Source organism: Mytilus galloprovincialis, chromosome 4, assembly GCF_965363235.1.
Source record: "Mytilus galloprovincialis chromosome 4, xbMytGall1.hap1.1, whole genome shotgun sequence".
Classification (NCBI taxonomy): Eukaryota; Metazoa; Mollusca; class Bivalvia; order Mytilida; family Mytilidae; genus Mytilus; species Mytilus galloprovincialis.
Window position 1 is genome coordinate 5,212,925 of NC_134841.1, and position 26,087 is coordinate 5,239,011.

The following is a 26,087-nucleotide window of genomic DNA, read 5'->3' on the forward strand; positions in this document are numbered from 1 at the left end:
GATATATTCATCTCTACACATAAAGTGTCATAAAGTGAGCAAAAGCATGAACTTGAATTTCTTTGAAGTACACACACACACACAAAACTCCTTCATATTCAAGTTGCTCCATCATTTTTTTTTTATAACAATAATTTTATTATTTATCTTATCTTGTTCAACCTTCAATTATCTAAATGAATCTTAACCAAAGAAGAGACTAAAAGGAATTTCATATCCAAGTTTGTGTAAGGTGTGTTCTATTGAAACATACTTAATGGTGAGATTGGTGATGCAGGGATTTTGTTTTTTTGTACATATATATTGATATATGAGAGATACCCGTTTGGGATCATTGTTGTATTATTTGGGTGTCTGTTGTACATATATATTGATATATGAGAGATGCCCGTTTGGGGATCATTGTTGTATTATTTGGGTTTATCTTGGAAAGACAAAGTATATGGGGTATCTATCCAGGAAATCAGTACATTGTTCTATTATTTGGGTTTATCTTGGAAAGACAAAGGATATGGGGTATCTATCCAGGAAATCAGTACATTGTTGTATTATTTGGGTGGTATCTTGGAAAGACAAAGTATATGGGGTATCTATCCAGGAAATCAGTACATTGTTGTATTATTTGGGTTTATCTTGGAAAAACAAAGTATATGGGGTATCTATCCAGGAAATCAGTACATTGTTGTATTATTTGGGTTTATCTTGGAAAAACAAAGGATATGGGGTATCTATCCAGGAAATCAGTACATTGTTGTATTATTTGGGTTTATCTTGGAAAAACAAAGGATATGGGGTATCTATCCAGGAAATCAGTACATTGTTGTATTATTTGGGTGGTATCTTGGAAAGACAAAGTATATGGGGTATCTATCCAGGAAATCAGTACATTGTTGTATTATTTGGGTTTATCTAGGAAAGACAAAGGATATGGGGTATCTATCCAGGAAATCAGTACATTGTTGTATTATTTGGGTTTATCTTGGAAAAACAAAGGATATGGGGTATCTATCCAGGAAATCAGTACATTGTTGTATTATTTGGGTGGTATCTTGGAAAGACAAAGTATATGGGGTATCTATCCAGGAAATCAGTACATTGTTGTATTATTTGGGTTTATCTAGGAAAGACAAAGGATATGGGGTATCTATCCAGGAAATCAGTACATTGTTGTATTATTTGGGTTTATCTTGGAAAAACAAAGGATATGGGGTATCTATCCAGGAAATCAGTACATTGTTGTATTATTTGGGTTTATCTTGGAAAAACAAAGTATATGGGGTATCTATCCAGGAAATCAGTACATTGTTGTATTATTTGGGTTTATCTTGGAAAAACAAAGGATATGGGGTATCTATCCAGGAAATCAGTACATTGTTGTATTATTTGGGTTTATCTTGGAAAAACAAAGGATATGGGGTATCTATCCAGGAAATCAGTACATTGTTGTATTATTTGGGTTTATCTTGGAAAAACAAAGTATATGGGGTATCTATCCAGGAAATCAGTACATTGTTGTATTATTTGGGTTTATCTTGGAAAAACAAAGTATATGGGGTATCTATCCAGGAAATCAGTACATTGTTGTATTATTTGGGTTTATCTTGGAAAAACAAAGGATATGGGGTATCTATCCAGGAAATCAGTACATGCACAATAAAACACACACAAAAAGTAAAGGAACACCACTGTTATTGCTGTTCCCTATCTTCTTCTAAAAGTCTTGTATGTTTCAATAAAACACACTATTTATATTATGTAGGAAGCGGAATAAGAAAGAGTTCCCAATCTTCATTTAAATGTTACTTTTGTGCCTTCTACTTCAAGAAATATCAATCCCATGTTTGGCATATTAAAACTCATGATTCTATATATTAAATGTACAATAAATTAAACAATACCTATTATTTCACCAATTGATGGATATGATATCAACCAATAATTCTATGATGACAATATACAAGGAATTATTTACAGAATAAAAGAGGTATAGACAATACTTTTCTTTGGACGAAATCTTACGTAAATTTATAACACAGATACAGAACAAAAATCTTCCACAAATAATAATGACCTTCACTCTTTGAATATGACTTAGTTATCACATGGGAAGAGTTTGTACATAGTTACATCTATGAAAAATAAATTTATTTTTTACATTTGTTTCCTTACAAATAAACTGACCTTTGAATCCATTATCATATCTCTCACAAATACTCTGAATGCTTAGTTTATAAATTAACAAATATTTCCTTCCAATATTTTCCTACATGATAACATCATTCAAGCACAAGGGTAATCTGATTAATTATTCATTCTGACCCTTTACACATTTAAGAATGATTTCTTCAAGGTTTTGTCATAACTTTGGTTTGACCTATTTCTGTGAATTTCAGTAACAGACAGCTATTCTATGATACAACGTATTGATAAACACTAGTACAAATAAGCATTGGAGATTTTTCCTCCAAGGTACTTTTCATTTGGGGGATTACAATGGAGTATGTATGTAAAATGCCCTTTATGCTGGTACATGACAAAGAGGCACCAATAATGTTCCATGATAACAGTATAAAAATGTCATTTTAAGAACTTTGGAGGTGATACAGTGACAAGATAAGCACAGATATGCACTTTCAATGACAAAATTCTTAAAGAATACTTAATATTCTCACCCAACATTTTCAAAGAGATGGAGGACATTTAAAACAATTAAGGGCTCTGATTCTATAAATGTTGATGATAACTGTACTTATTTTGTGGAATAGGTATTACACTGGTCCCCTTCTCATGGTAATATTTTATACAGGTGACATGTTTTCAAACTTAAACATATATGAACATCGTTATAACATGTTAGAACATGCATGATTAACTGTTCGTACAAATTTAAACATGCTTTAATATATCATGTAGGATGTAAAAGAACATGTTGATACTATTATTACAAAGATATATGCAATATGTGCATTTATTTCTTTCATTTTTTTGTTAGCAAAATTTGAAATAAACAATTCCCAGCAATGGCGTGACTATTGAGAGTCATAAAACATACAAAAGTTGACAAGAGCAGATAAAAAATGTACAGAAAAACCTATATTTTTACCAAAACATAATAATTTCTAATTCTTTTCAAATTAGGGGGAAAATAATCTTCATAAGTCCATAAATTTGGATAGTAAGAAAACTTCTTGGTTTTGTAACATTGTATGACCAGCTGATTCTAAACAAAAGGTTTTTAGCTTACAAATAATACTATTCATCTTTTTATATGATCACACACCAGCTTAGCTGGGGATGAAACTTAAGTATAGCAATTCTGCTGTATGAAATGTCAATCTAATATAAATGTATTGATGTTAGAACAGGTCCAGAAATATTTTGTATCAGAAGTTTTATGCTTAGCATTTACATGTCCAGTCAATTTAGATATGAGTTATGTCTGGGCATAAAATACATTGTATTATTTTTATTTAAAAAAAAATAAGTTGCTTTTGCTCCTTAAACCTTTTCAAATTTTTCTTTCTAATACTAAAGATTGAATATTTACCTACATAACTTTAAAGTAGTTATCATGGTTATACACCCACATACCTTTTACACAGAAAATGTCGATTGACTAGTTTATCTACATAGTTCACATGATATATTTCTTACCAATATTGAAAAAATTTCATGTGAAAAATGTTACTGTATTACTATGCCACAGTCGTATCAATTTTCTTTGGAATTTGAAAACAAACCAAAAATCAGGATCATTTATAATTTTGAATACAAAAGTTTGATTTTTCCCAAATGTCATAAAGTATCAGTCAAAAAGTCTTACTGATCATGCTAATAGCCATGTACAAGATAAACATATAACATGAAATTGACAACCAACAAACACAGTCTAGAGGAAAACAATACTGTAATTTGAAAATCAGGGGATTAATAATCCTACAAATCATGCAAATATCATCCCTACCTCAGCACTATAATTGTTTTACAAATATAAACTCTGCCCTACTTAAATGCACTACAGAAACATGACTGACCTGCCACATAACTGAAGTAAATTAACAGTTTCTGAACAATCTAACCATTGTATGATTATTTTCTGTAGTATCTATCAAAATAATGATTTACATGTATCTTGTCATACATGTACTTTAATACTCAAGTTTTTTTCAGGTTTTGTAAAATATATCATGTATATGCTTCCTAATCATGAAAAAGGTATATATACTGAGATTGCTGGCATTGTTCAATCATACATACATAATGATCTACTTGTATAGTATACAAATGTTCTTTTAAAAAAAAACATATACCCTTTTTCAAATTTGACAATGAAATGAGTTAAACATGTTAAAGAACTGCTGAAAATTGCAAAATATAAATTATCCTTGTTCATGCAATTCACATTTTAAATTCTGAACAAACAATATCTCAGACATTGTACCTGAAAATACATAAGTCACAATATGTTTCTATTAAAATTTTGATATGAACATAATCAGAACTGCTAATCAGTTTAGTGCTAATTCTGAATTAATAAACTGTTTCAGTCGATCAAGATACTGTCCATACAGCTCAACATCATTGTGTCCAGCTCCTTCCACCCACAATGGTTCTACAGCTCGTGGACATCGTTCGTGTATTTGTAAACCATGTGAGAAATCTATGACCTCATCTTCTGTTCCATGAATCACAAGCACTGGAGAGGTTATCTTTGGAACTTTTTCTATACTGAAATAGAGAATTGAAAGAACTGTAGCTTGCATTTAAAAAAAAGAATTTGAGTCTAAGTACAATGTACAATGTCCAAGACACAGCTGGTAGATATCCAGTTAAAATTGAACAAAAGAAATGGAACTCTTTGATAGAGAAAGTGAAAAAGCCCAATTTGTAAATTTGATTTGTTTTCATTTGTTTCTTTGTTCTCCTACAGTTTAATAAATCATGTGCGAAATTTATGATTTTATGTGTCTTATACATGTATACCTCTTTTTAATTAAATTATTATTAGTAGGAAGATTCTAGATAGTTGTAAATTATAAACAAATTTTCATAAAACAGTTGATTGTGGTGCCGGTAACGGTGCAAATACAAGTGGATTTTTTTGGCATATATATATATATGTGCGAATTCTGCTGAAAAATAAATCACATTATTCAGATATATAAATTGAAATAGATTGATCTTTTAAAGTTATAATTTACATCCTTGCTCCAGGTGACAGGTTTTTTTTCAATAAAAAGCCTAATGATGGGCAATAATTTCATCAAAAAGAAAAAAGTTGAATACACGTTTATATGTTCTGAAGTTCAGGCTTGTTTGAGTTGACTTTTCGTCTTGAAAACTTTTTTATTATAAATATTCACTTCAGATTCTGGGTTTTTTTCTGTATTTATGCTACATGTTGTTTTACTAACATTAAACTGTACAAAAATGAAATACATGTATATTGGGCAAATAAAATACCATTCTAAATGATTCATAACAACAGAGTAGGCCTAGGTGTGTTTGAATAAGAACTTTTTTCTTAAAGTACTTGACGACAGTGAATCTTAAAAATGCATATAACTTCAAACTTTCAACGTTTAGTGTGTATTGTCTAAAGTTATTTTTTAAGTCTTCAACCTTGGAAAATTTTTAGTCTGCCCTTTCAATGAAATATTTTTAATTTTTTAAACACTGCATGAACATAAACATTTACTTACTGACTTTAGGCAATGTTTATCACGTTCTATGTCCAAAATTTACAAAAGGGCACATTTTAACTGCATCAGTAAAATTTGCAAATACTTTAAGTATTCTATAGGAACAACAAAGCATGAATAAGTAAATCCTTGTTTTTTCTAGCACCCCAAAAAACTTATATAAATCTTTTGTTAAGCAATCAATTGACCAAGCTGCATGCACCAGGTGCAACTGAATTATGCTAATTTCTATTGAAAAAATGTATTCATTGGATTTTAATGCCAAAGTGATTGACTTATCTTTTTGTCATCTTATAATTGATGATCAAGCTTATTAAGGTATGAATTTGTGAACTTAGGAATTGTTTCATTGTGAGTTATGCATCAAATTACAGTTTTGTAGAATTGAAATTAGCTTGATTTTTAAGCTATTATAATCATGCTAATAAACACACTTCCTATCATAAAACATGTAAAAGATGTGGTTTTGTAGATTTGACTAATTCATACCATAAAATGAATACGAAAAAAGGAAGTCCCTGTATACTGGGGTTCTATATCTCCAGAAAACTGTGGTGAACACTATATACAGGGGAAACCCCACTTTTCGTGACTTGAGCCCAACCTGTTAAATTTTGTACAAATTCAATATATAGAAAAACATATCAAGGAATAAAATAAAATAATTTGCCTAACTGACCTACATGTACCCATACCCTGAAAACCTCAGTCGGGAAGGGGAAACAAAGATATTCTTAATGTTGGCCTTATTTGTATTTTCACTTCTGATGGTCGGCAAAGCGTAAGGAAGGACAGGAAAGTAACTTTATAGCTTCAGTCAGCTGCTAGAGTGAGACATGGTCTTATATTTTTTTTTATCAATGTATAGCTGTTTTCAATTGATATTATTGCCCTTTGTAACTTCACAACTCAACAGCTTCAGGATACCTTTTCCTAAAGCTGTAGTCACACCTTATCGAAAAGCTCGAACAGACTCTCAACCAGTGATATTGTTGGCTTTTTTCTAAACTACCTCTACCCTTTTTATTGGAAAATATGCATCATTTTTATCAAATTGGGAAATTTAGAATAAACCATGAATTTGACTGAAATTTTAATTTGCAGACTCTCTTTCAAGAGTCATTGAGAGTTAAACCCTGCTTTGAAATAAGACCCTTTAATGTCAGTGATGATACATAAATAGATCCTCAAATCTGCACAGATAGTCTTTTTAGGCATGAAAAATGTATATATGAGTGTTTTTCAGTTTGAATTCATGCACAATAACTACCGAGGCTGTTCTGTTTGGGAAAAATGTTGTCTTTTTGGGAATAATTTTAAGCCATTTTTTTTTTCATATTAGGATTCTTCTCCAGGGGAAAAAGCCTTTATTCTCCAGTTTTTTAAGGCAAACAATATCACTGTCAACGAATGAAAATAAAGTTTTACATGACAAAATTTTATCCGTTAAGAATCCTTTGATGTACTGACCAAATAGAACGGATGTGTAACACTTTCCTAACGGACACACACAGGATATGCAACAAACTAGAAAGGGAAATGTACCTGACAGAACGGACACCAAACATAAATCCAACGGATGAGCACTGCATAAAACAGACACATAACAAAAGCATACCAGATAAAACAAATGTACAAGATAAGCAAAAAATTAAAGGCAGCAATAATAAAACATGTAAATCACACACACCTGATCTAAATAGTTATCAAAAATGATTCAAAAGTTTTCATTTAACTGGTTTTAGTTAATTCTTCAAAATGCCACCAAAGGGTAGGCCGTAGCGGTGGAAAATGAATAAAAAAAATATGTCAGACAAAAATACCAATAACGATGCCTGAGCATGATTCTGAAGTCGAGCCAAAAATATCCATGACACTATTATAAGAAATCTGACAAACCAATAACTGCTATTTCTAAAGCGACATTTTTTATCGACATGTCTGTTTTACATTGTTTTACATTCATTTACATTCGGTAATTTATCCATTCATCATCCGTTTTATCCAGTAGAAGTCTGTTGGTCAATTTGTCTACTGGACCTTTAACGGACATATAATGGACCTGTACATTTGTACATGATGCACAGTACAGGTAGAGACTTATTTTTATGGATGCCTTAATCCGTCTAGATGTCAGACTGGTCGGACAGTTGTCCCTGTGTAATTAACACCTGCTGTGATATTACCTGTGCAATATCAGTGAAAGGTCGTAAATATCATGAATATGTCCAAGCTTGATAAGAATTAAATTTTACCTGTACATATATTTTGTTATTTATAGAGGATAGATACATTTTAAATATTGAATAAAACTTCAATAAACTAGCTAATGAAAACTGAATAAGAGATTAACTTTTACATGTATGTGAAGTTGTTATACAAATGAAAAAGACGATTTTTAACAATGCTAATCGTAAATATTTAACCCTTGCGCCAATGAGTCAAGGTTTACCGGGATTTACGCTGCAGACAGCTGACGATGAGTCCCGTTTTACCTGTATCGGAATGCCTCTTTTATATTTCCCGCTAAAAACAGTGCAAACATGAGTTATCTTTCTTTGTTGAATACCCGAATGAAAGTGTAAACATGGCGCTTCTGTTTGTAGAAAACCGTGTCAAAATCAGAGGAAGTTTACGGAATTTACGAGAATTAGAAATGAGGGTACATTTTTTTTTGAAAGAAAATGGAAGAATTGAAGCCAAACTAGTATACTTTTTTGACATAAAATGTCGTTTCATGACATGTACAAAACACTTGGAATGGACATCGTTCAGTGTAAGAAATTTGTACAGCCTCATTAAATTTTTCAAAATATTGCCGTTTTGGGTAAAAAAATACCATTTGGGGTCACAGAGCAGAATTTTGAGAATTTCACCTAGCTAATGCCGAAAATTTGAAAATTTGAATATTTTATGAAGAAAACATAAATCAAAACATGAACAAAACTGTGAACATGGTGTTAGTGAATGAAATAAAGACACAAATAACTACAGACAAGCTTTTATTGACATTTATTATGAAGATCTCCCACTTGAGTAATAGTAGCCAGGGAAGCCATTGTCTCAGAATAGCTTCTGTTTGGGCAGCTATCGGTGAAAGGGTTAATTTTATTCAACTGAACATAATAACAACCAGGACGATTTTCAATTGAAGTTTCATAAAAATGTTAAGCCATCTATCACAAATAAAACTTGATCCTGTATTATAGTTTTAATAGTTTATTGTAGTACATGTATGTCTGAAGTTTGTAAACAAATTAATTAAACTATCATTTTCTATTCAACATTATGCTCCCCGCCGGAGCCTCCACATCTATTCACCAATGTTCATACCTGTCAATCATTACTAGCAAGTTAAACAGATATAAAACGGAAATATACGGATAAGTGCCATAAAAAACAGACACCTACCTGACGCTGAAAGAAAAATTTTTTTCGCTGGATGTCTGTTCAAAGTTTTCAACATGCTCAAAATTTTCGGAGGAACCGAAAAAGTCTTTGACGGATAAAACGAACATCTAATGGACATGAATGGATTAAAAAAAATATATCAATTCAGCTTCCATTCACGCTATCTGGTAAGGTGCAATCATGGCTTAAGCTATAGATATTTGATTTGATTTCATATGATATTCATGAGTAACTGTTCTAAGTCCTTTCATTTCATTAAAGTTGTATGAAAGGACTTACATGTACCAAACAAACAAAATTACCAGCCAGCATCTTCAGAGAAAATGCTAAATTTTATCAAATCATACCTTGGAAATGCATCAAAAAACCAAGTTCTCTTCGTATCAGGAAATGCAACTCTCATTCCTGAAGTCAGTGGTGAATGAAGAACAGCTGCACCAACTTCATATCGGGATGCCAAATCTATAGTTGGTACAGTGCCTATACTTTGTCCATATAAAACAACATTCTGGGGGTTAATGCCAAATCTGGTTCTTAAAGCATTCCACGCTGCATCAACATCAGCATACAGGTTTTTCTCTGATGGTTTCCCAGAACTTCCACCATAACCGGAATAATCATAACTAAATATATTACAGTTTATGCGAGAACCAAGTCCTATGTAAAAGCTGCTCATCTGTCCCAAGTCTACTGCATTGCCATGACTGAATAATAATGTGTACTTAGCATTTGGTGAGCATTTAGCAAACATACAAGCAATACGGTTTCCTTTTGTGGTTCTAGTGTAGAACACTTCTATACAGTCTAATTCGCGCTGTGAATATTGCCACTCAGCTCTTTCTGTTAAGTGAAGACTGAATTTTGAGCCTGTTTCATCAGGAACTAATGAATATGTTGGTTCAGGAGGCAAAAATGCCAGTTTAGCTGCGATTCGTGATGGACATGGTGGACAGCAGAACAAACAGCACAGTTCGCTTAATGACAGACTATTCATGTCTGTGAACACTGGGTAATCTAATGAAGAGAGAAGTCTTTACAGTTTACTCTGACCATGAACTCGGCTTAATTGTGTTTAAAATCGTTACTTTGTGAAGAGCAGAAAACAGATTGTCTTTCTTTCCTTTTAATTTTCGTGACGTCATTCACACCGGATATCAATAACTTTTCATGGGATGGTTTTCAAAAACAAGACTGCAAAAAATATGTTATAATTTGTAAATTTTTATAAAATAAAACATGACAATCTTATGTACAAGTCGTTCATATATAATCATTATTTGTTTTTCTAATATGTATTGAGAAGAAATATCACTGTTTACCAAAAAAACTTTGATTATACAAAGCACCACAAATCCCTTTTAAGTTTTATTCGTATAATCAGGGAACACATATATATGTTACAGTAAATAGATGAAATTAGGAATTACATGTAATTACTAAACAATTCAGTAAATACCTGTAATTACTAGTCAATTTAGTAATTACATGTATTTACTGATTGGTTCAGTGATTACAGGTAATCACTGATTTATTTTGTCATTTTTACAGCTATTTACTAACTTGATATTTTTGTTAATATCTTTGACATAATTCAAAAACCCTGATTCTGTAAAAGTACTATTATAAAATTTAAAACATCAAACCATTGTAGGCCAGTGGCTGATTTTTTTACTCTTTGGTAGGGTTGTTGTCTCTTTGTCACATTTCCACTTTCAATTTTATTCGACACAATTTTGTTGTACACTCGTAAATGGAGTTTAACAATTCCATCGCACAAATGATGTTATTTAGAATCTATGTGGTTATGTAAGGGTAGAAGAAGATTGGTATTTTTATGGTAATGTAATTGACATTGTTGATGGGTTTTGTTACTCAAGACATGTAAGAGTACTGTTGATAATCATTTATAACGGTACTTTTTTGAAACACAGAAACACTGAGTTGAGCAACGTAGAAAAGCGGTAATTGTCTTGAAATCATAAGCATCATCTTAATATTTGAATATTTTCACGTACAGGAATTTGTTTAATAGATATAGGAAGATAAGTGCCAATGAGACAACTATCAATTCAAGTCACAATTTATCAGTAAAGTGTTATTGGTCAACGTATTGTCTTCAACATGGAGCCTTGGCTCACAATGAACATCAAGCTATAAAGGGCCGCAAAAATTAATAGTGTAAAACTATTCAAACGAGAAAACCAACGGTCTAATTTATGTAGAAAACGAGAAACACTTATAAACCACATCAACAAACGACAACTACTGAACATCAGATTCCTGACTTAGGTACCTTTGATAACTATTAGGACAGGTGCAACCAATTGCAGCCTGATAAAACGTTTGAATGGTACCAAACCTTCTCCCTTATCTGAAACAATAGTGTAACATCACAACATAGAAAGACACGCTATAAAGTATCAATTGGAATGAATACATATACATGTACAAGTAGCATTTTATGCTATGGCAGTCAGCAATAAGGCTTTCAAAAACTCCGAATACTGAAAGAGTCAAACAATGTACCACATATGCAAGGTTCTTAATATTAAAGCCTTGGTCAATTTTGATAGGCCTTTAGTCTAAATGCCAAGCCTTAATTATTAAGCTATTCGGTTGGAGAATCAAATATAACTAAAGACTAAGGAACATGAACCACACAGCAGTATGTGGGTGACAGTTGGTGCTGCTGATGGGTTAGCAGATCCTGCTCTACTTTTAGCACCGACTACCTAGGAATTATTTACTCCACCATTGTCTACACAGGAAAATGCATGTACCAAGTCAGAAATATTACGGTTTGTTTTCCATTCATTTGATATGTTTCAGCTTTTCAATTTACCAGTTGAAGGTGAAAGTTAGAGGACTTTCCGTCTCTAAATATCGTTTGAGTTCGGTATTTTAATTATTTTACTTTTAAGATAAAGGCCAACTGAAATTGCAAAAAGTAAAAAAAAACATTTGACAAACAAAATCAATATATATTTAACCCTACAACATTCAAATTTTGAAAACTACATGAAAGTTATAATGCACTGGAATTCAAGGTTTTTGTTTTATAGATACAAGCAGATGTGGTATGAGCGCCAATGACACAGCTCTCTCTCCAAGTTACAATTTGCAAAAATAACCCATTATTGGTCAATGTACGGCCTTCAACACAGAGCATTGGCTCACAATGTTTTAATCATTTGCAGATCTTTTAGATTCAAGATCAAGTTAAATCTTTGATAGCTACGATCCCTAAACAAATTCTGGCAATTTTTTCAGGTTATTCTTGTTTTTGTTTTCAGATTGATCATCGTTTTGTTAGGTTGTGAGTTTAAAATGAAATTTGCTTGCTAAACAACTAAAGACTGCTGCGATAGTTCAGTTAATTGACACAGTTTCATATGTGTTTTTAAAAAAGATCTTTCAATAGAAAGTGTACAGTACATGAATATGTTTAATTACGTATCACAGAAATAAAACATTTCCAAAAAAATCAAATAAATATTTTCAAATATGTTAATAAATTTAGCAAGGGTACATTATGTTTGTATTTAATTTTTAAACTGATATCATTGAATCAAATAATATTGTGCAGATGAGCATAATTTGCTTACAGTAGTACACGAATAGACGAATAAATGTCATTGTCAACGGTTAGTAAATAGCTGTAAAATTTCGTTTTAAAGTTAGTAATTACTGGTAAATACTGGGCAGTTTCAGGAATTACATGTATTTACTAAGTGCATCAGGAATTACATGTAATCCCTAAATTTTAGTGATTACATGTAATTCCTAATTTCACCTATTTACTGTAACATATATATATTGACTTATAACTGTTCCCAGGTATAACCGACTTTTAACTCCGGATTTTATAAAAAAAAAATTGACACGCAGCCGCCTCATATCTATGGTAGGATATCCTGGTGATCGGTCAGGTAAGAGCAAGCAAAACAAGAAAATTGGGAAAGTTCTCATTTTCTGGTCATTTTGTAGAAAATATTTTTGGTAATCTTTTGGTTCAATACTTATACATTCCGTCAATGTGTTAATGTGCTTTTGTAAGAAATAAATTTGTCCTGGTGAAATAAGTCCAAGTGAACACATATTACTAGTATAAAACATTGCCAATATGTTCTGAAAATGTTGAAAAAACCTACTTGTATATTATTGTTATATATATCTATATGCTATATCTATGTTATTGATACCACATGTTTACTTCGTCCAATTTAATTAATGCTATTATATATGACCTCATGTTACACATGTATCTGTGTCTGAGTGTTCAAATAAAATCTTAAAATCTTGAATAAAAGTCCATGGTTACAAAATTAACTAGTATTTTTAGTTATATCCCATAATTTATGTTGGCCCACACTAATTTCCTAGGAATTCTAGTCCATGTAATCATTCACCATTTCAGATGATAATGAATGATCTTAATTTTTCTTTTAGACGTTTTTAATTTTCTATCCTTTTTATTATCCTATTTTATGGAAATTTGGCTAGATTATCTTTATATTGTAATCCGTATCCGCAATAAGACAAATATCTTAAAATATGGCACATAATGAATTTTGAATTCAATATATAATTTTAATACAATTTTTATCATACTGAGTAAAGTCAGATATTTTATCAATATGAAATGAAAGAGATGTTTTAGATTTTAAGCATTGATCAATATTTTAAGTAGTTGCTCAATTCAAATTCTTATAATATGTAAGCCCAAGCTGCTTTTTTTATTTTATAAAAGCATAAATAAGTTTTAAAAACTGAAACAACATAAATTCCCTATGTAAATTACACCCATATAAGCATCTATTATTTTTATAATTTTATTGTCATTGACATGCATAATGCACACACATGTAAATAAGATAAGATTATAATAATAAACAAATTAAAAGCAATATCTGTATATATAACTTTAAAAGTCACAACAACAAAATATATATACTAAAAACCTTTCACATAGTGTGCAGTACATAGTTATATAAAACAAAAACTCTACACAAAATTACCCTTATATACTCTAATATTATTAGAGGCGTTCCTGTCTTTATGAAGCTTATACAAAGAAGAAGTAATCACTATTCCAAGGTAAAAGCGTCCATGTCCTTTTTTTATATAGGAAAATAACTAATGAATCAAATCATTTACATTTAAACAATGGTAACTTATAAGAGTTGTGTTTTGATTTTCGTTACATATGATTTTAATTTTTGTCATTTATTTTATTAATACAATATTTTGTGCAAAATGCAGGCACTAAAAAACTAAAAATCGATATTGAAAACGCCTGTATTCAAAATAAGGGATTAACATAACCCAGGTAAAAGAGGGACGAAAGATGCCAGAGGGACAGTCAAACTCATAAATCGGAAATAAACTGGCAACGCCATGGCTAAAAATGAAAAAGACAAACAGACAAACAATAGTACAAATGACACAACATAGAAAATTAAAGAATAAACAACACGAACCCCACCAAAACTGAACTAGGGGTGATCTCAGATGCTCCGGAAGGGTAGGCAAATCCTCCTCCACATGTGGCACCGGTCGTGTTGCTCATGTTATAACAAATCCGGTAAATAGTCTAATTCGGTAGGTCAAATTCATGAAAGGGAAGGGGGTTGTAGTTACGATGTAAGGAACATATCCGATATAATCTGTAAAACGATTATTCCATAACGGTCAACCAATTCGTGATGGCGTCCGTAAAATATACGAAGAGATGATTTCAACTTCACCATTTGGGACTCTTGGTTTGATAGCTTCCTTGTGAGCTTCCAGGTAACCACAGACCTCCCGAGGGTATCATCAGCCCAGTAGTCAGTACTTTTTGTTTGCCTTTATAACTATTAAGTCTTATGTATGTGGTAGAGCTATATTTTTATGTTTTATGTTATTTAAGATTTTATGTTATTAGAATATATATACTGGATATATCCTATTTACAGTTATTATAATTTGTAATATGCTAGTTTACTCAGGTAGAACAGGGGCGGATCCAGGATTTTGTAAAGGGGGGGCGAAGATTATAAATGTCGCCGAGCGAAGCGAGGCGAAAAATTTTTGGGACCTTTTTTCGGCTAAAAACATAAAATAAGTGTAATATGCACAATTTAAACGGTTCCTGGCTTGGGGCATGTATATTTTATAGTTGCTGTATTAAAAGTGTAAGGGTTGGACATTTTTTTATGGACATGGACATTCGATGAAATTTACAATACGACCAACACGAGTTAAAAAAGACAAACAAGCAGTTTTTATCAAAATGTTTGATTGATATATGTTTCACCCAACATAACTTAGAGAACGGAAGTGAGGGGTTCCAAATCCCCCAAAGATTACGAAAATGTCTGAAATGACAACGAATTTAGACTGATGGTCGACAAATGGAGACATAAAGGTCACACCCAGTAGGCAGGTTACAAAGTATTCAATATATATAAGTCCGGCGAAACAGACATTCAAGTCAGACACGCAAACCCCGGCCCCAAAAAAACTACGCCCGTTTTTTTCATCATGTTTATTTCATGCTAAATAATTTTGTTGGAAATTTTCGTTTTTAATAGCAAAAAACTGGACAAGACTATTGTTTTTAATCCAGATACGGTTCAGAATTTTTGTTTAAGGCAAGAATCAGAGTCAATTTTTCTCTCTCAAATATCTAAGACTGTCTCCTCAAATCAAATGGTTCGTACCTGAGACTTGAAATTCTTATAGAGCTTATACTAAAATTGAGAATGGAAATGGGGAATGTGTCAAAGAGACAACAACCCGACCACAAAAAAACAACAGCAGAAGGTCACGAACAGGTGTTCAATGTAGCGAGAAATTTCCGCACCTGGAGGCGTCCTTCAGCTGGTCCCTTAACAAATATAGTTCAGTGATAATGAACGCCATACTAATTTCCAAATTGTACACAAGAAACTAAAAATAAAATAATACAAGACTTACAAAGTCTAGAGGCTCCTGACTTGGAACAAGCGCAAAAATGAGGCGGGGTGACAGGGGTTCTTTATTCAATTTGTTATTTATAAAATAAGCTGGTGCATTTGGGGTTAAACATGTTTTCGTAGGTAAATAATATTGTGGAATTTCTTTTTCTTGAGGGTGCAATAGTCTATAGAGTATTTACTATTACTTTCTGTTTGGTGGAATAGTGAAATAGAAGTCAATACGTTCTTGCTCAATCCTGTGTTGCTTTGAAGGTTTCCTGATTGTCATGACATCCTCAGCCTAAGCAATGTTTATTACTGTAATTTTAATTTCAAAATGACCGTCGTGTGCCGTTTTTTCAACGCACTGGTCAACTCCACCATAGCAAATCACATGACTTTGACAATCAGTAAATACCACCGAAAAATATCTTTATATTAAGTAAAGAATTGTCGTATAAAAATTAAATACTCGGGAAATGGCAAAGTTCACGAAGTCTAGTCTGATAAAATAATTTTACAAAAAAAAAAAAAAAAAGTCCGAGCAAAGGGGGGGCGTACGCCCTCTACGCCCCCCCCTGAATCCGCCACTGTAGAACATTTCTTATTGTTTATATCTTTTCTATTGGTCAGTATGATTTAGGCGGGAATCTTTTGTTTAACTATTCTTTGTTCTGGTCACTTGGCTAAAATATTTATATGAAGTGGTAGCCATTTTCTTCAGCTCTATTGGAAGTTGTTATATCTTTAATTTGATATTGAAATAGTCTAGGACTTTCATATTCTTTTATAAGGTCAGTTTATTACTAATATATTCATTACAATAACATTCAAGTTTTAATGTTCAAGAATGAGTGATATATAAGTGTATAATTGTATGAATAGGTGACCGTATTATGAAAGGTGTGTGCGATTGATTAAATAGTAAAGTTATGAGTAAACAAAGTAATAAAGATAAACTTGATAATATAGTTTTATTTGTAAGATTTAATAAACTATATAAATTCTACATAAAACTGGTAAAAGTATGATTTATACTTTAATTTCTAGTAACATTAATATATAATCTATTTTAACAGTTTGTATGAGTGAGCGTTAAATGATTTTATACTTCTTTAAAGTTAATACAAGTAAATATTTGATTAACCAGATTTAAGGATAGATAACTGATTATTCTAATCTAGCAGTATAAATAAGGTTTCTATGATTTTAATATTTTGTCTTCAGGTTATATTATTGAAACAGAATGTAAACTGATTCAAATCAATCAGTTGGTGAAAAGACCTTTGCACTACATGTGAGGTATGTTTATATGTATACAGTTTGTATTGTTCATGTTACTTTTATGTTGCTTTGCTTAAATGTATTGTCTGCTTTGTGTAACTGTTGCAAAACGGAATGTCTTGTTTGCACTTACAATTGCGTGTTATTATTATGTTAAACTAACTATTTTTGGTATGATACTACAAGCGTAGCTATGTATTAGCTGTGAACTTAGTCTGTCGTTGCATATTTCACAATGCACTAAATACAGAGAAATATAGAATGTACTTATTTAATACAGAATTCGGAATGGTGTAATATCGTTTTGTGTAGCTTGTAATACTATTATTTTAAGGGCAAAGGAAATCTACAGTTTTCTTCTATGCATATAGATATATTGATTTTATAGTAATTGATAATTACTACTGATTGAATTGTATAAGAATTATATTGTTATTATTTCAGGGTCATTTTTGTTAGAATATTAACATCAATTCTGATGAAATAAAGAACCTAAGACCTATCAACGTGTTTGTGTTTATTTAAATACATGGGAAGCACGACTACATGTAGACGAAACGTGCATCTGCGGTATTTAATTATAATCCTGGTACCTTTTATAACTATTAACATGCATAGCGGCTTGCAAGTTTCTTGAACATATCTTTGCAAGCAGCATGATACAACTGGCATCTGGAAATAAATAACACTTTATGAGTTACACATGGATTTAGGACAAAGCGATCATGTGAGTCCCAAGTTATCGTTTCAAGTCTTATTCATGAATTATCAGAAAACAATGACAAGAACATACAATAAGATCTCATTATCATGGAATTTTCTAAGGCTTTTGACAATAGCAAGGTACAAAATGACTATACAATATGAAATACTTTGACATAACAGAACAAATAATAAACTCGGCCGAATCCTTTCTTTCAAACATAACCCAGACAGTTCTTTTAAAAACGTGTCATCTTCAAAAATACCAAACTCCAACTTTAACCTGATACGTGGTGGCGTATTATTTCCATTCTTTCTTACCGGTTATCAGACATAATTTTCTCCGTATCGCCAAATTTTACAACAACATTTCCGGTCGTGCTTCAGAATTGAGAATTGAATAATATTTCGCAACAGTGTTGTAAATAATGAGCACGCAACGAGGGAATCACAAGAAGGGCACACAAAAACATCAGAATAAAACTGTTTTTAAAAATGACTTACATGACACTTCAAAACGAACAAAAGATATAAATAAATTGGACCGAAATGGATTATGTGAAAGATGTAAAGAAGTTATAGACTGGAAAGTAAAATACAAAAAGTATAAACCTCTTACAACTCCTAAGAAATGGTAAGAAAAACAAATAAAAGATATTTGAATTAAAAATTCTGGCCACTTAAAAGAAGTAAATGAATTATCTTGCCTTTCCCACATGGAAATAAATATTTCGCATATCTGCTCACCGTTTACTTATAGAGAGAGGTAGATACAGTAATACTCCCCGACAATAGAATATGTAAGAGATGTTGTAGTAATGAGGTCGAAGATGAAACACATTTTCTTTTCAACTGTGATAGTTTATCGGACCAAAGGAAAGACATGATAACATTGATAAATAATTGCTGCAAGAATTTTAAAAATCTTGACACTAACCAAAAACTGATATGGTTAATGAATAATGAAGATGAGAATTTATTATCAGAATTATGCATGTTCATTAAGAAATTTGAAAAGTTTTAATGGGATTTATCTCCCTCTACTACTTGTAATTTGAACTTTATATTTTCTCTATATAGTGAATTCTAGAGCACCTTCCCTTGATGAATATTGCCCAGTAGCAATGTCAACCCTTGCTGCTGTGCATAAACATGAGGAGAATCACTATTGGAGTAATCTCATATATCTGTAGCTAGTTCTGAAGGACCTCCCCTTGATGACCTTTGCATTGTTGTGATGTAAAAGTTCCTCACTGCTGTGCACTGATCATGAGGAGAACTACTGCAGAATGAGATACTATATTCCTGGTTCTATTTTTACTTTTCTTTTTTTTTTTTCTCTCCGTATTACAGTGACTTGACTGTAAGTGTTGCTATCCAGCTATTGCAACTCATTCAAAATTTTGACCAAATTTCAATTTGTTTTATTTAACCAAATTGTTCAACTGGTCACAATATTGAACAAATCGTTCAGCCAAAATGTGAAAGTGCAAGGTGATAAATAAAACATACTTACAATCCTATAAGACTTTTACTCCACTTTATTGATGCTGTGACAAAATAAGTCTATCAGTTTGTATAGGTATATTATAGTCATTTCCATGCTGAAGGAACTGTTATTATTTTGAATTGCTATAAAAAAATGTCCAAACTAAGCTTTCATATAGTTTTTCTTTCTAAAAGTATTCTATATTCATAAGAATCAGATATAATTTTTTGAATAAAACATCATATATTCAGTAAAATATGTGTGAAATAACAATATGCTTTTGATTTGTTTCCATGGGGAGATAACCTAAAATATTATTCTTTTAGATAAAGACTTTTTGAAAGAAAAAATGATTATCTCCCCATGGACACTTCCTACAAACATATTGCAATTTTACACATATTTTACTGAAGATGAAATGTTTTAATTCACATAATGTCTGATTCTTATGAATATAGAATACTTTCAGAAAGAAAAACTATATGAAAGCTTAGTTTGGACATTTTTATAGCAATTCAAAATAATAACAGTTCCTTCAGTATGGAAATGACTATAATATACCTATACAAACTGATAAACTGATTTTGTCACAACATCATTAATGTGGAGTTAAAGTCTTATAGGATTGTAAGTATATTTTATTTTATCACCTTGCACTTTCCCTATTTGACTGTGGTTTTCTACAGCAGTTAGTTCAAATATCTGACCAGTTGAACAGTTTGATTTTATAAAACAAATTGCAATTTGGTCAGAATTTTGAATAAGTTGCAATTGGTGAATAGCAACACTAACAGTCAAGTCACTGTAATAAACTTTATATCATATTCTTTTAATATTAAATCGATCTCATTGCACTCAATGCCTCTTACCTTAATTATATCCTACATTGCTCATATTATCAATTTATTATTTGTGTATTACTTATTGTGTATTTCACTAATGTTTATATAATCATTTTATTATGATGTTTTTTGTATCTTGCCCGACAAGGGCCCATGATTGGTTTAATAAAATAATGTCTAATGTCTAATGTCTAATGTCTATTCTTGTCCTAAATCTAAGGTGTTCAAAAAGTATATGAACATAGACATAGGAAGATGTGGTATGACATGTATGAGTGCCAATGAGAACTCTCCATCCAAATAATAATTTATTAAAGTAAACCATTATAGGCAAATGTACGGCCTTCAATACGGAGCCTTGGCTCACACCGAACAACAAGCTGTAAACATGATAAAGGGCCCCAAAATTACAAGTGTAAAACCATTCAAACAGGAAAACAGTCTATTAATCTATATAAAAGAACGAGAAACAGGTATAAATTACATTAACAAACGACAACTACTGTACATCAGATTCCTGACTTAGGACAGGTGCGAACATTTGCAGCGGGATTAAACATTTTAATGGTACCAAACCTTCTCCCTTTTTCTGAAACAATAGTATAATGTATGGCTTACTTTTACACACACTTATTTCTGTCATTGACAACAGAAATTTTTCTATGTGTCTGGTTCAAACGGTATTTTCTCGCATCAGATGATGAAATCCCTTGCATTTCACACGTTCATGTACACACATCAGTCTGCCCCTCCAGACCATTGAATTTCTAATTCCTGCCTTCAGACTGAATACAAAATGTATGTATTAAATGAATAAATTCAAAATGCTTTGAAAAATAAAACCTTTATCATATATTCATGCTAAAATACTTTTAGGCTTTCCAAATTTAAGTGACTGAATTCATTTGAAATACTGTTGTCATTTTGAAAACTGTTTCTTTTGTGATTATTGAAAATGGTGAGTGTAAGCAAAACCAACTGACTCAAGGAGACATTTTAGTGTGTCAACTCGTTATCTTTATTGGTTTTAAAAAAATGTTATAGAATCTAAGCACAATGCAGTTTGTACATGTATTTCTATTCCAGTACAAGATGTGAACAGAAAACTGTAAAGAAAGCCTATTACATAGTGTGTATGCCTTGTATTAGTGCACTGAATGTATGTGGAAAATGTGGAAGTAAAAAAGAACTTGTGTCACAGTAAGTACAGAAGAAAATGAAAAAAACTTTTTATAAATCTTGTGTCTGAAGGACTTTGCCAAGAGATGTAGTTATTTTTATTAATTACTAGCAAAGCCAGTATACATTTTTTATGCCCCACCGACGTTAGTAAAGGGCCATTATGTTTTCTGGTCCGTTTGTTTGTCCGTCTGTCCCGCTTCAGGTTCAAGTTTTTTGTTGAGGTAGTTTTTGATGAATTTGAAGTCCAATCAACTTGAAACTTAGTACACATATTCACTATGATATGATCTTTTAAATTTTAAGACAAAATTAGAGTTTTGACTCCACTTTATAGGAAGCAAATAGCTACAATGTACATACTAGTTTGTTCCTGAAATATATAAAAAAAAGAAATTATATACAAAGTACATGTAACTCTTTTTAAGATTTTGGTTATTGCATTGATAGGTGATGCAGATAGTCATGTCTCTTAAGTGTATAAATGTCATTGGATATGAAACTGCAGGGATTGAACTTAATTATAAGACTTTGGCAATGGTAGCCCACAGCTTAAATTTGTAGTCCACATATACATGATACATGTATATAGTCCTATACAAGAAAAGCAGAAATTTAAGTAGCCCACCCCAAATTTTAGGGCCATTGGCGTGTGAGCCCCTGCTTATTTCAAACCCTGAAACTGACTTATTGAACATGTACATTTTTGTATTTGACCTAAAAATGTAATTTTAATTAGTTTTCAAGTTTTTGTTTTGGTAAAATTAAATGAGTAACAGTCTTCACACAAATATATAAGTTTACACACATCAAAATCATTATAGCTGTTAATGTAAATAAGCTCATCTTAGACACCAGGATTAAATTGTGTACACCAGACATTGATTGAGTTTACAAAAGACTCATCAGTGATGCTTCAATAAAAAAAGATAATAAAAAAATAAAAAGTTGAAGAACATTGAGGACCCAAAATACTGAAAGGTTTTGTTTAAATATCATTTTATTCCAGATATATTAAAATGAGACAATATTTGCAGTGTTTCATTTACAGCAAAAATGTAAAATCTAGAGGCAAATACAAATTTTAAAGGAAGATATGACTTAAATGTTTACCTAGAGAAATTGTTCTCAGGATAATCTGGTAATGGTCATGATAATAAAATTTATAGTAAAATAACTTTCAAAGGATGAAGGCTTTACTTATTAATAATATACATGTATGTGGGCTTCATTTTGAATGGACCCTCAGGGAAATACTGATTTAGAAAAGAATCATGCTAATGTTTTACTTATAAATATTTTTTATAACTTTTTTCAGACCAGGCCCCTCTGCTTCAGAACAGATGTCTTTAGACAACCAGCTTAAACAAGACTTGGAAATGTTATCTGAAAGGAAGAGAAGTATGTTAATCTTTGTAAATCAGAATACTAAGAAAGATTTGGCCTAAATTAAAGTTGTAATATTTTGTTCAGTCTGTGTTGTAAACATATCAACACTCTTTCATCATCAGAAGTAGATTCAAAACGTATCAATATTTTTTTTCATAAGGGGTAGATTCATATGTGGCTGCCATGTTGCACACTAAAACTTAACTGAACAAACATCTAAAAAATCACATTTCCATTGGATTGATAATTATATCAGTTTTTACTCCCCTTTCAAGGATTTGCTGCCAATTTAAGCTCTTACCAAAATATTTATTCCTGATCTTTTCCTAATATCAGATTCCTAACTAATAAATGTATTAGCATTAATCTTCATTTCTGCTGCATTTCACTGAAACCAGTTCGTTTTGTACAGATATAATACAATGATGATAAAAAGTTTAATTCGATAAATTTTTAAAGAATCTCAGCCCATTTATAATAATATTTTAACCCAGTCTTTACTTTTGCAGCAATATCCTTGTCTTTTTACAAAACCTATCCTATTACATATTGAAGGATAAATAAAAACAATTTGAAAATTTCTGAAGTTACATTTTTAGAAAGATGTATTTTATATGTCACTTGACTTCAGCTAACTAATCAGTTTCTGTTTTAGGGACATTCCTCAGACTTCAAGCTCAAGGCAAACTTACAGCTGAAGAAATAGAAGAAAAAATGAAGGAAGAATTAACTAAATTGGATGATGATTCTTTCGGAGAATCAAGTGAGGAAGATGAAGAAGAACTTTGTGATAGCAATGCTGATAAGAAAACATGTGCAACAGTTAATAAGGACATTATTGAACGGGTTTCAAAAGTAACTTTTAGTTCTACCAATGTTAAAGCATCTTAATAATAAAGCAGTCTCTCATTTACATAAATCTTAAAAATTTTCTTTTAAAGAATATATGTCTGATGTTATTTATGTATTATTGTCATTTTGTTTATTTTCTTTGGTTACATCTTCTGACATCAGACTCAGACTTCTCTTGAACTGAATTTTAATGTGCGTATTGTTATGCGTTTACTTTTCTGCATTGGCTAGGGGAATAGGGTGAGGGTTGAGATCTCACAAACATGTTTAACCCCGCCACATTTTTGCGCCTGTCCCAAGTCTGGAGCCTCTGGCCTTTGTTAGTCTTGTATAATTTTAACTTTTAGTTTCTTGTGTACAATTTGGAGTTTAGTACGGTGTTCATTATCACTGAACCAATATATATTTGTTTAGGGGCCAGCTGAAGGACGCCTCCGGGTGCGAGAATTTCTTGTTGCATTGAAGACCTGTTGGTGACCTTCTGCTGTTGTCTGCTCTATGGTCGGGTTGTTGTCTCTTTGGCACATTCCCCACTTCCATTCTCAATTTTATTTATGCAAATTTTGCCAAAACCACGAAATGAAATATCCACAAATATACAAGTTTACCATAGTCCATGAAAATTTGTACTGACAAAAATACATAAATCCACAGTATCAAGTAATTACATATTTCCAGATTTGTCTCTTTGAGAATAATCCTCGTCTTTGGCATTGATCTTAGTGTGTTCTAGTAATTACATATTTCCAGATTTGCCTCCAAAGAATATTCCTTGTAAGGTTATCTCATTTGTTATACTCAATGCAAGAGATGTCAGTCTCAGTCAGATCTTCATTGATAAATGTGAGGATGTTTTGTCCTGTAATTTTGTTGTTTGTTACAAAATGCTCATTTAATGAACTGACCTATTACTGGTACTTTTGTAAATGAGGCTATAGTTGTGGAATTTTAATGCTACATCACACATTGCTTGGACATGGAAAAAACTTTTGTCAGAATTTGCTGAAATCATGTCATTATGACATGCATTTTCATACTTCAACTCATGGTTAAAGTCATAAGAAACCTCAAATCAAAAAAAATAATGCATATTTTTTTTTATAACTCAATGGATAGTTTTCATTATAAAACTTATGTACATATACTTTTTTCTGAAGAAAATTCTTTAATTTATTCATATTTAGAAGAAGTTTACTTTATTTTTAAAATTGCTTCCACCCGACATATTTTCCGTATGCAAAGTGACCTCAGTGTGACCCATCTCGTAAAAATCCGGTGATCACAATACTCATGGATGTCCTTTAAATAAACTATTATCTGAATTTACATGTTAAACATGTGCTCAATTGCCATGCTTTTTTGTTGATTTTTTGTCGATTGTTTACAGACAGGTGACAATCGTTAAACTTCGGCTTCCAAATACGAACTTTAATTACCTGCCATATTTTTACAACAACACTGACCGATTGAAAAAAAAATTGACGATTATACGAAATTTACACGAAAAAAATGATAAATTCGTGCACAGAAGACTAAAGTTTGTGATGTTTGTATGCATTGGTTCAAGAATTGGAAGAACATCATTTTTCACCAGTCACTCATTTCTTATGACTTTAAATGCAAAATCATTCTGGTTATGTCCCCCCTCTTAAATGGAACAATACAGCTAAGTATTTACCATCAATTAATTGTTTCTTGAAAGAAATTGACATATGAGCAAAACTACATCAACTAGCTTTCCCTTCTTGATTCTACCAGTATGAATATGTTACAAAATTATTCCACAATTCTTAATTTTAATGATCCAATCATATTTGACCACATTTTGGTTATGTTTCATAAGGTCCTTATTATAATTCCCAAAGTGGTATAAGAAACAAGAAGGTTTCAAAGGGTTAAAAATCATAAAACACACAATGAAAAAAGACAACAATAACCACCTTACCTTGCATAGATATTTCAATATTGATCAATATGAACCCACCTTAAAACCAGGGATTGAATCAGATGCTCTGGTATTCTATTAAACCTTTCATCGACTGATTATATCATTGCCTTTGCAGTTGGTGCATGCATATTATTGTCACTCAAAGCAAAGTAGTTTTTGTTGAGCCTGCAACTTAGATTGACAGGGATAGTGATACGGCGACGGCTTTAACTAAAAAGCTTAAAAGCTTAATATTTTAGAAGTTGGAAGACCTGGATGCTTCATACTGAAAAAGAAGTTAAGACTTTTTGTAATGTTAATTTCACTCTTATGAGTACATGTAGTAGGATAACTATATTTGTTATATGG

The 26,087-nt window shown here is 31.5% G+C and overlaps 2 protein-coding genes across 2 annotated transcripts; one reads left to right on the forward strand and one right to left on the reverse strand.

Moving 5' to 3' along the window:
- Positions 1-4,126: 4,126 nt before the first annotated feature.
- On the reverse strand, positions 4,127-10,247 carry LOC143071184 (alpha/beta hydrolase domain-containing protein 17B-like). The gene is made up of 2 exons (XM_076245339.1): positions 9,461-10,247; positions 4,127-4,728 (listed from the first exon to the last, which is right to left on the reverse strand). Exons 1-2 carry the CDS (start codon positions 10,105-10,107, stop codon positions 4,509-4,511), a joined length of 867 nt encoding a protein of 288 aa, XP_076101454.1. The 5' UTR covers positions 10,108-10,247; the 3' UTR covers positions 4,127-4,508.
- Positions 10,248-18,385: 8,138 nt separating this feature from the next.
- On the forward strand, positions 18,386-23,858 carry LOC143071183 (uncharacterized protein C9orf85 homolog). The gene is made up of 4 exons (XM_076245338.1): positions 18,386-18,674; positions 21,458-21,571; positions 22,869-22,951; positions 23,595-23,858. Exons 1-4 carry the CDS (start codon positions 18,469-18,471, stop codon positions 23,828-23,830), a joined length of 639 nt encoding a protein of 212 aa, XP_076101453.1. The 5' UTR covers positions 18,386-18,468; the 3' UTR covers positions 23,831-23,858.
- The last annotated feature ends 2,229 nt before the right edge of the window (positions 23,859-26,087 follow it).

What these genes read in the sequence shown, in the direction of transcription:
- LOC143071184 (XM_076245339.1), bottom strand. Translation starts at nt 10,107, where the DNA reads ATGAATAGTCTGTCATTAAGCGAACTGTGCTGTTTGTTCTGCTGTCCA. An exon ending in TTTTTTGATGCATTTCCAAG is followed by an intron (nt 4,729 to 9,460) that starts GTATGATTTGAT and finishes TCTCTATTTCAG; the next exon opens with TATAGAAAAAGTTCCAAAGA.
- LOC143071183 (XM_076245338.1), top strand. Translation starts at nt 18,469, where the DNA reads ATGAGCACGCAACGAGGGAATCACAAGAAGGGCACACAAAAACATCAG. An exon ending in CTTACAACTCCTAAGAAATG is followed by an intron (nt 18,675 to 21,457) that starts GTAAGAAAAACA and finishes TTTCTATTCCAG; the next exon opens with TACAAGATGTGAACAGAAAA. An exon ending in AAAAAAGAACTTGTGTCACA is followed by an intron (nt 21,572 to 22,868) that starts GTAAGTACAGAA and finishes AACTTTTTTCAG; the next exon opens with ACCAGGCCCCTCTGCTTCAG.